The sequence below is a fragment of the Enhydra lutris genome, unplaced genomic scaffold, assembly GCF_002288905.1.
Source record: "Enhydra lutris kenyoni isolate GAN:26980312 unplaced genomic scaffold, ASM228890v2 scaffoldscaffold21, whole genome shotgun sequence".
Taxonomy (NCBI): domain Eukaryota; kingdom Metazoa; phylum Chordata; class Mammalia; order Carnivora; family Mustelidae; genus Enhydra; species Enhydra lutris.
The window spans coordinates 51,639,162-51,651,392 of record NW_019154105.1 but is presented as its reverse complement, the minus strand read 5'-3'; the positions used below and the strand labels follow the sequence as shown (position 1 = coordinate 51,651,392).

At 39.7% G+C, this 12,231-nt stretch overlaps 1 protein-coding gene across 2 annotated transcripts in view; it reads right to left on the bottom strand.

Annotated features, from left to right (window-relative positions):
• Positions 1-12,231, bottom strand: part of LOC111149030 (adhesion G protein-coupled receptor A3) — a 134,403-nt gene that overhangs the window by 22,793 nt on the left and 99,379 nt on the right. For both annotated transcript variants that reach the window (XM_022505918.1, XM_022505919.1), the window contains exons 11-14: positions 11,055-11,216; positions 8,294-8,497; positions 912-1,125; positions 493-701 (exon numbers count right to left, since the gene is read on the bottom strand). In XM_022505918.1, coding sequence (XP_022361626.1) covers positions 493-701; positions 912-1,125; positions 8,294-8,497; positions 11,055-11,216 — 789 coding nt within the window. The remainder of the gene's footprint in view (positions 1-492; positions 702-911; positions 1,126-8,293; positions 8,498-11,054; positions 11,217-12,231) is intronic.

Below are 12,231 nucleotides of genomic sequence, written 5' to 3'. Positions count from 1 at the left end.
TAGCATTAACCGTGAAAAGCCATGACCTGGGTCAACGCTGTCACTTACCGTGACTAAATTGAAATTGCCACCATTACTCTAAATTCAAGAGTCTAAAACCTACCATGTATAGTGGGAAAAGGTGGTAGATGGAGAAGAAGGAAAATCTCTCACTCTTCACTGTGTATCTTTGGGCAAATGAGTCACTCTTTCTTAGTTAAGAGCTGGACTGTATGAACCCAAAATGTCTCCAAATTTCGGAAGGTCAGAGTTCAGTGGAAGGAAGTCACTTATAAAGTTTCCTGAAAATCCCCATAACCAAGTTCAATCCCATACATTGCATTTGGTCATCACTTAATTTCCCCTTTAAATTCAGAATTACCCCAAATATCACCTCCTGATGAAATGTAACAGTTTATGTTAAAAGTAAAAATCTTCACTTGAGCTTAACTACGCATAGGGAAAAAAATGAGGAAATTTAGCGTTTATGCATCAAGTTAACAACTGCCATACCATTAAAACTGCATAGTTACTAAGGGAGTAGCACTGAATGGTGGTGATATTTTCATCCGAGTAGAGTATACGGCACCCATCTGACTTCCAGCCTCCTTGTCCGTTCAGCAAATCAAAATCCCACTGGGCAGCCACGGCATCTGCTCCGTGTGCGATTCGACGCAGTGTTACATTAACAGGGATGTGGTGGGTATCCACATTCACACCATCTGGAGAAGATGGGAAATGGAAACATTTCTGATACAAACTCCAGAAACGATTAAATGTCGACTTATACACTAATGGGTACTCTGCAGTATCTTTTTTCACTAGGGACTCATTAAAATGAGAAGGAACAAAAATAAGCATTTTTTAGGTACGGCATCTCATAAAGTCCCACTGCCCAGTCACTACAGTTGAACATAAGCCACATAACAAACCTATTTTGGTGAGAATCACAGGGGTAACTACTGTACGGCGTTTTCCATCATCAGCCAAATTTGTTGAATTCCCGGTGGCTGGGAAAAGCTTTCCGTTGCGGAATGCAATTAGTTGAAGCTTATAGAGAGAGTCATCAGTGGGTCTGACTTCCCTTTTTTGCTTTGGTGAGAAAAGGGAAGGAGGCAGCTGAATAGAAGCCTCGACGATAGTATTCTGAATATACATGAAAAACAAAATCAAAGAAAGGTTACCATATTAGCATGCAGAGACCAGAAAGAATAGTTCAGACGGCTATGAATGTTTCCTAACTGTACACTGCTGAACAGGTTTCTCAATGTCTGTATATGAAATTTAACAGCTAGAACAATTTATCAGGTATGTGAAGTATCTGAACACCACACCAAAGCACAGAAGCATAAAATAAAGAGAAACGCAAACTCCATTTCAAAGGGTTGAAATTGCAAGGAATTATTTCAGACAATAGAGTGAATTTTCCCAGGGTAACAAATACTGCTAATGTCAATAGCATTAAACAGATCAAGAATCTCAGTGATCACTCTATCAATTTTACAACGATCAATTATAGACATAAGCATCAATGCAGCCTACCACAAATGTGACTTTAATTAATTTGGACTTGTGGAACTCTAAGATGATTTAGGATGGATTCAAACTGTCAACACAAAGAAATTGTACAGACTTAATAGAAACTTAGATTCAAGTAAACTCTGATGTTAGCAGAAGTGCCCCCTGAGACTAAGAAACATGTTAGAAATTATGTTAAGAAAAACATAGTATCAAACAGAATAGCTGGAAATGCTGGCTGATCACTGAACGTTTTACATACTTCTTTACTAGGAATTGTTAAACTCTAAATTATTCAGCATTCAATAAAAATCAAATCCAGATACCAAGGAGGCAAGTAATTAACCACCTAAAAAACTTCCCTGTTTTAAGACTTCATCACAAAATTTTTCTCTTTTTTTTAAGATTTTATGTATTTACTTGACAGAGAGAGACACAGCGAGAGAAGGAACACAAGCAGGGGGAGTGGGAGAGGGAGAAGCAGACTTCCCGCTGAGCAGAGCGCCCAATGCGGGGCTCTTTTCCAGGACCCTGTGATCATGACCTGAGCCGAAGGCAGACGCCCAACGACTGAGCCCCCCAGGCGCCCCACAAAGTTTTTCTCTTGACATCAAACTCTCTCCAATCCAACGTCCACATCGCCAACAGAATTTCCACCGAAGAAACATATTTGCTCTTCTATTAAAGAACACCCCAGTTCGCCAATGTTTAGAGACTACTGCCCCCAAACCTAAGTACATCATAGGATTTGGCTAAAATTTACATCTGAAATTCCTCTTCTAACATTCTCTAAACCAACACCTGTAACCTGGCCACCCTGAATATACCAATCCTTGTGATTTCCTACATTTTTTAGGCCACTTGTGAGCACTACACACGCCAGGATCCCTTGCTGAAATGCTCTGCTGTTCCTTTGCTGGCAAACTCTTGAACTGGGAAGATCTGATTTCGAGCAAGATAATTCTGCAGGCTATGTCAAAGATGGATCAGAATAAGAGTGGCTGACAGCCAAGAGAAAGACATCCTTAACATGGGGCCTTTTGGGATGATTAATTACATGACTCCTCAGTATACTGCTTTTCCGGTCACATGCTCCCTCTGCTGGCCTCATGTGGCATTCTGCATACATCTCTATCATGACTAACACCTGCACTATCACAGCACCAGCTCACTGTCTGCCCCTTTAACTACAATAGCAGGATTTTTGAGTGCGGATCATCTCACTCATTTTTCTGGACCTCCCTGTCCATGTTAATAATAGTTCCCGGCACTTGTATTTGATAAAAGCAACCCACTGTTTGTAAAACTAATGAAAGTCTGCGTGGCATGATTATATTTTTGAAAAGGTTCTATTTAAGCAAGTGATTGACTTTAAAATGAGTTTTTAACAGCTGTGCTTGGAACAATGCTGAAACACACAAACATCTGCAAAATAAAGTATTTCGGAAGTTTGAATATTGGAAGTTTGAATATTTATTTTAAACTGAAGATGCCATGAAGATATTTGGTAGAAATAATCTGCCTAAGAAACATACACAAAAAGGTTTCTACTGTTCTCACTTACAAACAATAATCTGATAGAGACACAAAGTCTGATATAAATTCATCTAGTAAATTTCTATTCTGTATACAAATTTATCTGAAGTGTGAAATGAGGAATGCAAGAAAGGAAAAACATCAACAGCTTGACTAGTTAAAAGGTCAAAATCCTAATGAAGCGTTATATACTGGACATTTATTAAAACTTAAGAACTGGAAAATTCAATAAAACGACCTTATTGTGAACACAACATGACTTAAAAAATGAGCCTGCATGGCTCAGTGGGTTAAATCCTCTGCCTTCGGCTCAGGTCATGATCCCAGGATCCTGGGATCGAGCCCTGCATCGAGCTCTGTGCTCAGCAGGGAGCCTGCTTCCTCCTCTCTCTCTGCCTGCTTCTCTGCCTGCTTGTGATTTCCATCTGTCAAATAAATAAATAAAATCTTTTTTAAAAAAATGACTCAAAAGCACAATACAACTCTCTGGGAAAGCATTACTTAGGGGTTATCAATTAATTTTAAAAAGAAGACATACTGATGACATTTTCTAAAAGAGCTGAAAAAGGAAACAACATCTATGATTTCTAGAAGTCTGACAATATTTTCTACCAAAGTTTAAAGTTATAAAACCATCCAAAACAACAAGAAATTATAAAAAGTCAGAGGAGTATGAACACATCATCAACAGATGAAAGCTACATACTTTGGCTTTTAAAATACCCTTTATTGGGTGCCTAAATGGCTCATTCGGTTAAGCAACTGCCTTCAGCTCAGGTCATGATCCTGGGGTCCTGGGATCAAGTCCCACATCGGACTCCCAGCTCCATGGGGAGTCTGCTTCTCCTCTGACCTTCTCCTCTCTCATGCTCTCTCTCAAATAAATAAAATCTTTAAAAAAATAAAGTAAAATACAATATAATATAATATAATATAATATAATTACCCTTTATTGGTAGAAATGCAAGCTAGTGCAGCCACTCTGGAAAACAGCATGGAGGTTCCTCAAAAAGTTGAAAATAGAGTTACCCTACAACCCAGCATTGCACTAATATTTACCTTAAAGATACAAATGTAGTGCTCTGAAGGGACACCTACACCCCAGTGTTTATAGCAGCAATGTCCACAATAGCCAAACTATGGAAAGAGCCTAGATGTCCATCGACAGATGAATGGATAAAGAAGTTGTGGTATATATACATACAACAGAATACTATGAAGCCATCAAAAAGCCTGCCATTTGCAATGACATGGATGGAACTAAAGGGTATGCTGCTAAGCAAAATAAGTCAATCAGAGAAAGACAATTATCATATGACCTCAATGATATGAGGAATTGGAAAAACAAGACAGATCATAGGGGAAGGGAGGGGAAAATGAAATAAGATGAAACCAGGGAGGGAGACAAACTATAAGAGACACTTAGTATCAGAAAACAAACTAAGGGTTGCTGGAGCAGAGGGGGGTGGGAGGGATGGGGTGGCTGGGTGATGGACATTGGGGAGGGTATGTACTATGGTGAGAAAAAAAATTTTTTTTAATAAAAATTAAATAAAATAAAATATCCTTTAAAGTCCAATATGGAATATGGCTCAATAATAATTACAGGGACTCTGGGATGGACAGAGGATGGCTAAGAGAGCTGGAAAAACTGTATCAATAATGAATAATGTTTGGATTTTTATAGTAAGAATATATTTGTATATTTCATTTCTTTAAAAGAAGTGATAATTAATTGTGGTAAAGTTGTAAATCTCATGAATCAAATCATTGAGGAACACCCACTGGTTACATTTGTCATGATTTTACCTTTTGCTACTTGACCTAAAGGCAAGGAACCAGTCTGTCATTTCATTTAAACATCTGTTCACGTTAAAATGTATGGATCACAGCAATGGAAACAGACACGGCAATTACAGCTAATAAATCAGAAAAGGTGCCCTTAAAACCCTTTGGGAAGTATATGTTTTTGGAGTCTAATGTTCATGATTGCAGGTCACCTGCCACCCCTGGGGAAAGGAACATAAGATCTGAAACAAGGAACCAGGATGGGGGCATTCCGGCCTGATCACTCTGTGGTCCCTTCACATGGCACAATTTTGTTTACACTCTCCGGGTCTCCTCTGTCACAGGCATCGAAAGACCTAACAAAAGGCTGTGGGGACCACAGGGGATGGTGACCATGGCAAGCACAGGAGGCTACGAACTGTGGGTGGGGTTATTATGACTATTGCTGCCTCAGTGTGACAGGCAGTGATCTGGAGGCTGAGGAGACAGAAAATGCCTTCAAGTAACAGTCTTTCCAACAATCACGGAGAACCTCATCATATTTTGACTTCCACAATACCCTTTTAGTATTAATTTCAATACTAAACTCGACACAGTATGAACACATGTGAAATAGATGTTATCATAGAGCCCTTATTATTTTATATGCAAAATTCATGTATATTTCCCTACTCACAATGACATTAAGCCAGGAAGAAAATACACATCCTAAGGGATATTAATTCAAATACTTCTACTACACTTCAGCACCTTTCCTTATGAAACAATCTGAACTTCTAATACTGTGTAATTAATAAATTAAAATTTCCTGAAATCCTAATTTTGCTCACTTCTACAGAATTTGAACACTAAAATCGGAACGAGTCGAAGAGGCACCTGCTTTAAAACAATAAAATACTAAAACAAATAATAAAAATACTAATTTACTCATGTTGTCTTAACTATCTATATGTTTGATAGACTGGGTGGTGCTCCCTGGAGGAAAAGCAGCAAGGAGGTACTCAGGAACTGGACCAGCAGCTAAATCCGATACAGGGTAAGGAAGTATTATTTTAATATCTTACTGACTGTCCTGGTTGCATTGGTATGTGCTGGTTCAACGTCAGGCCGGCCTAGGTAGACCAATCTATGTGAGAAAGATGGAATTTTTTTTTTTTAAGAGTTTATTTATTTGACAGAGAGAGACACAGCGAGAGAGGGAACACAGGCAGGGCAGGTGGGAGAGGGAGAAGCAGGCTTCCCGCCAAGGAGGGACTCGATCCCAGGACCCTGAGATCATGACCTAAGACAAAGGCAGATGTTTAACCATCTGAGCCAGCCAGGCGCCCCTGAAGCATGGATTTTTTTTTTTTTTGATATTTTATTTATTTATTTGACAGGCAGAGAGGCAGGCAGAGAGAGAGCAGGAAGCAGGCTCCCCGCTGAGCAGAGAGCCCAATGCAGGGCTTGATCCCAGGACCCGCCAGGATCATGACCTGAGCGGAAGGCAGAAGCTTAAACCACTGAGCCATCCAGGCACCACTGAAGGATGGATTTTTAAGGAAGAGCCTAGAGATCCAAGACTAAATGGAAAGTCAAATGGGTAATACAGAAGTCCAAACTAGACTGTGATGGTAGCAAAGACAGAAGGACAGAAACTGAAGAAATAAAATACAAGTAAGGCTCCTATTACTAACAGAGAACTGCCTTTTAGAGGTATAACTTCACATATTAGCACACTCTCCCATTCAAGGGTAATATCATCAATTAGGAGGTGTTCACATTATCTTCTCAGTGTATATTCAAGGCATTAAAAAAAAAAGACATGCAAAAAGATTAAAAATTACCCTAGTATAAAGTTAAAAATGTGAAGTAAGTTTTCTATTAAAGTGCTAAAGCATTTTGTCCCGTTGATGTTACAATTTTTAACTAATTTTATGTCATGAAGGATATAGTCCTTTCTCACTCTGTTTAATCATGTCCATCAATGAAGCATGAATAATAGTGTAATGTGTCCTTGGTTTCTGGCCACAGATGATCTTAAAAGGATAGAATAGTATGAAATTGACAAATCTGAGTGTGTTCATTTAAAGCTTTCTACTGTGGCAGGTAGGAGCTCTCCTTACCCAGAGGGGTAGCTTGTGAAATTGATGAAATGTAGGGTTTCATCATTTGTAATCCCTTTCTACTGACTATGATCATCTAAGATAGAAGGGTTCATCAATTTTAAGTGCTCCTCCAAGACACATGCCTCTCTCTCTTGGGCTGGTGTGCGATGCTGCTTCTCTGCCTTCTGTGGTATGTTTTTACCGGTGAACAACATAATAAGGAAAACAGCAGGTCGGAGGAGCATGGCTGGGTGCATTAAGTACCCTCCCAGAGCGAAGAGTCACAAATAAATCTTGCCAATTTTCCTCAGAGTATATTATATCAAGGAAATATATTATCATTAGACATTCTGACCTAGCTGAGATTGTCTTGGGCAGTGAGAGAACTGGGACTACTTCTAAACTGGACAAACCAGTTTTTATGGAGGTCACACCCACGGCAAGGTATAACAAAATAATGTTAATTTTCTTTCATTCATTCACTCACTCATTCATTCATTCAATATTTCCTAAGTGCCCACATCCATCCATTCATCCATTCAATATTTACTGAGTTGTGCCCACAAAGTACCAGGACACATAACACCTATTTGAGCAATAACCATGCAGCCTTTAAAGTGAATGCAATACTGTTTGTGATATAATTCAGGGACAAGCCGGAAACAAAGAACATACTGTGTAATTAAAATCCACAGATTTTTTACACATGGCCACACAAAGCTAAATGAGAAAATGTGCTTCCATTAGGGTGTCGGAATTGTACGTCTACTATGTGTGTCGATGTAGTTTAACAAAACACATCTATACCCTAAATGTTAAAACTCAATAAAAATGCTTTCCATTTTGCTTGATGCAATAAAACACACATTTTCTGAAGACAGATCACATGTTTGCACCTCTTTGCTAAAAATCTTGATCTACAGCTTGCCTGATCAAATGCCCGATCTCAAGGCTGGCTTTTCCATTAGGTCCAGCAAGCCCAGAGCCAAGGGGACATGCAATACTTGGAGGTCATCTACGGAAATGTTTTCATGTCTTTAAAACCAAGAGCATAAAAATAAACTTTCAGGTCAAAGAAAATGTTTTAATATGTATTAATATATTCATCTTTTTACCACTTGGCACTCATAATGTATGATTTTGATATTTCTGTGTGGAGAATGGGGTCCAAAGGGCACAGGTGTCCAGGCCCACGAAAATCACAACATGTCCCTTCCTGGTCTGAATTTCTTTTCAAGCAACAGCCATAACAATCCCAATACCCACCACACCCCACCCCTAAGTATCTTCTAATAAGGTTATTGTGCAAAGCAAACCATTTGGAGTATTCTAATCTGACAGCACTAACGGTAAAGTGTCTTAAATGCTTATAGAATACAACGTACCTTCAGTGCCAGACTTGAAAACGTATTTGAAACATTGCACTTAAAGCTCAGCTGTTTATCCAGGTTTCCGTCCGGGTCCCGCCTCCCATACTCAGAAAGGCCTGTCCGGTCAGCAGCTGCTACCTTCTGGAACACGGTGCACGTCATCCCAGTGAAGCCCACGGCCTTGATGACATAAGCTTCCAGAGCAATATTGGGTGAATACTTCAAAAGTCAATCAAACAGGAGTTATGAAAGATTTACAGTATGAGGGAAGAGCACTTTCTAAGAGTTTTCAAACACAAAACACTGTACATAAGTGAGAATCAAAAGCCAAGCGTCTTATTTAACAATGACACTGTGCAGGTAACTGGCACATAAAAAAAGAGGCCAGAAACAAAAGGGTATCGTCAACTAGACAGATACCCAGTGAGGAAACAAGTCATAAAGTATGGAGGGTCAGAGATAAATGAGAAATCAATTAAAAATCATGTAAAGAACCTTTGTAGGAAAAATGAAAGTGTCTTATAAAAAAAAAATGAGCTAACAGAAATCAGTGGACTCTTTTCATGATAATACAAATGGAGTATCAGGGTTTGAGAAATACACTTTTAACAGTTGCCTTGCTCTGGGCTGGCTCACTTGGCAGAGCATGCAACTTCTGATCTTGGGGTCATGAGCTGGAGTCCCACATTGAAGAGAGAGGTTACTTAAACAAAAATTTAAAAAGTAAAATTAGGGGCATCTGAGTGGCTCAGTGGGTTAGGCCTCTGCCTTTGGCTCAGGGCGTGATCACAGGGTCCTGGGATCAAGCCCCACATGGGGCTCTCTGCTCGGCACAGAGCCTGCTTCCCCTCTCTCTGCCTGCCTCTCTGCCTACTTGTGATCTCTCTCTGTGAGTCAAATAAATAAATAAAATCTTAAAAAAAAAAAAAAAGTTTAAACTTATTTAAAAAAAATAAAAAGTAAAATTAAAAATTAAAAAATAATTTAAGTCTCCTCATTCCAACACTTCATGTCCTATTCACTCTTTATATTACCAGGAGATCAAATTAACTCTTTGCAGATAGACAGCATCTCTGTCCTTTCTTTAAGGATGACTAAGTGATGCCTACTGTACAGCCAAAGCACCGTTCTATGTACCATATATAGGCAATGTCCTCTTTCTCAATTTCTTTTTAAGTGTAAAACTTCTGTGTGAGGTGTGTAAAATCTCTTTGGAAGATACCAATTTAAAAAACAGAAAAGGCCATCTAGAATCCACCACACACCACAGGCATGATAGAAAAGAACTGGTGGTTTCCCCAAATATTCAAGACTAACAAATCTTTGCGTTAGTTTCTGTCACACAGATGACACATGGTGAAGAGTCTTACTAAGTTCAGTGATACTTGTTAACAAATGACATTCCATTCTTTTATTGAGCAAAGATACATATGACAAGCATGTGAAACCTCAGTCAAAAGAAAGAAAAGTGCAATTCTGAGGTGCTCTGGAAGCCGTATCATATTATAGAAGCATAATTGCCTGAAACCTTTTTCACACTTTGAAGTAGAGTGCAGACACCTACACTACAGCTGTATCATATCCTTGAGTTCTCTGAAGAACTGATGAGCGCAGATAAAGGAAGAAGCTCTTGGAGCCAAGTAGTTAGGCAAAAACGTGGGACTTAAAATGGATCTAAATGTCCAGAGAGGTCCAAATGTGGCCATAAATATGGCAAGCTGGTTTCAAGGAAGGTCATGTATCTGAGAAAGAAATTACCCTGAACCACGTTGTCAGGATAGCAGTCATGGAAGCCCTCCATTCCATGTATTATTCAAGGAGGTAATCCTAAACCTCACTGAGCAAAAGGAACGATGAAACACGGTATCATAAAAAAGATCCCACTGATCTTTGGAAAAACAGTAATCTTTAATCGTATAAAATCATAGGAGGAGTTCTAGAACAGTCTATGAACCCACTAAAATAATTAGGAAATGAAAACCATGGATCAGATCAGAGTGTGAGTCATAAGGGAATGACATGTTATTTATCATTTTTTAAAGATTTTATTGATTTATTTTGACAGAGAGAGAAAGATCACAAATAGGCAGGCAGGGTGGCGGGGGGTGGGGGGAACAGGCTACCCCCTGAGCAGAGAGCCCAACGTGGGGCTCAATCCCAGAACCCTAAGATCATGACCTGAGCCAAAGGCAGAAGCTTAACCCACTGAGCCACCCAGGTGCCCCTATTTATCATATTTTACCACATTTTTAGAAAAAGCAGGACACCAACTCGATTTAGCACAAATAAAATTTTATACTATTTAACTGAGTGATTATTAATTATAAAAACTCATCATTCCAAGAGCGAGACCGACTGGAAATGCCAAGAGTTCACAAGGGCTGGAGGGCCTCCCAGTTCTCTTTTGAAACTGGAACGTGGGCAAGCAATCTGACACTCTCTCAGAACATCCCTCAGGGCCCAGAACAGAGCATCTGCTGGGCTGGACGGTGGGTCTATGACAGCACAGCAAAACTACCGTGTGCTTATTTGGTTTTACATTAAATGGTGAGAACCATTCAAACGGCAAATTAAGAAAGTATTTTCCAGTTATCAAGAAAACAGATTACTCAAAGCAAAATGAGCTTTTAAATGGTTAGACAACAGAAAATTTTGTAATAATCAGCAGTAATAACCACCCTTATCATGGGGGTTGGGGGGGGAACAACCTATCTTTTTTTAATTCAAGTTGGCTTTCAATAAATTTTTTTCTTCGAGTGGAGGACATTACACTTACTGTTGAATAAACATGAGCTCCGTTTGCTAATCGGTACGTAGCGACGCGCTGCAGACACTGAACGATTCTACTGCAGGCCCTCGCTTCCCTCTGCGCCAGCCACAGGACACGCTCGTCAGCCAACATGATGTTACTTGCGATGTCAACCATCACATCCCCGAGCTAACAGGGGTGCAGGGGAGGAAAGAAAGACGTTTAAAACCAATGCAGGACGTTTTACATAATCAAAATCACAATAAGACACCAAGATTGGCCTCTAGTCTTCAATGTTCAGGTGAAGACTTTAATTTTTTCTCACTGAAACATTTTCGGAGAGGCAAAGCACATTCGGTTATGACCATTTGGTAACATTTAGCTCAAAAGAGTAGACTTAAATAACCACCAACTCATTGCGGAAGGATGGCAGGTGGTACATCATTTGACGTGGGGTGGGGGGGCAAATGAAATTAATCAAGGAGAAGGGAAAGATGACATCACAGGATTCCCAGAATTAAAGAGACATCAGCTCTGGGAAAAATTAATAAACACCTCTTTCTGTGTGTTAACTCAGTATTCTTATTAAGAAATAGACATGGTCACCTCTTTCATATCCTATCATGTCCAAAAACCTAGATGTCTCCAACTACTATGAGTTCCCCACAGGGGCTGGGCCACTGGATGGGTCTCAGCACAGACAGTTTCCACTACCTCGAATGAACTTCCTCCATTCCTCCCAGCTTGATGAATGCTTTAAGACCCAGTGCCATGAAATAAATGGATCCTAAGAGGTGCTCACTTTTCCACCACTCGTTTTGTTTCTTTTACTGAATTCCTTTTATTAAGTTCAGTTCCTCATTCACAGATGTAATCATCTGTCAGGCAATGCCAGCAAAGTGTCAATTAACTCTTGTTGACGCTGACTTGTATGTCCTATGTCAGAGAAATGCAATGAAGAGCCCAGGCTAACAAGACATACTGGCGTCAAAGGGGTTTGGTATCGAGCAAAATGTTCATGAGAGGGAGATCTACGGCAGAAACAACTACAAAAGCATTCCAGAGGCAGGATCAGAGGATTTACAAGCTGCCTGGTCCCCTAATGAAGAAGCAAGTAGCAAAGGCAATAAGCCCCAAGTCAAGTGAGAAAGCTGAGGCCATTTTAGCAGATGTCTTTTGATCATCCCAGAAGATCCCAGATGAG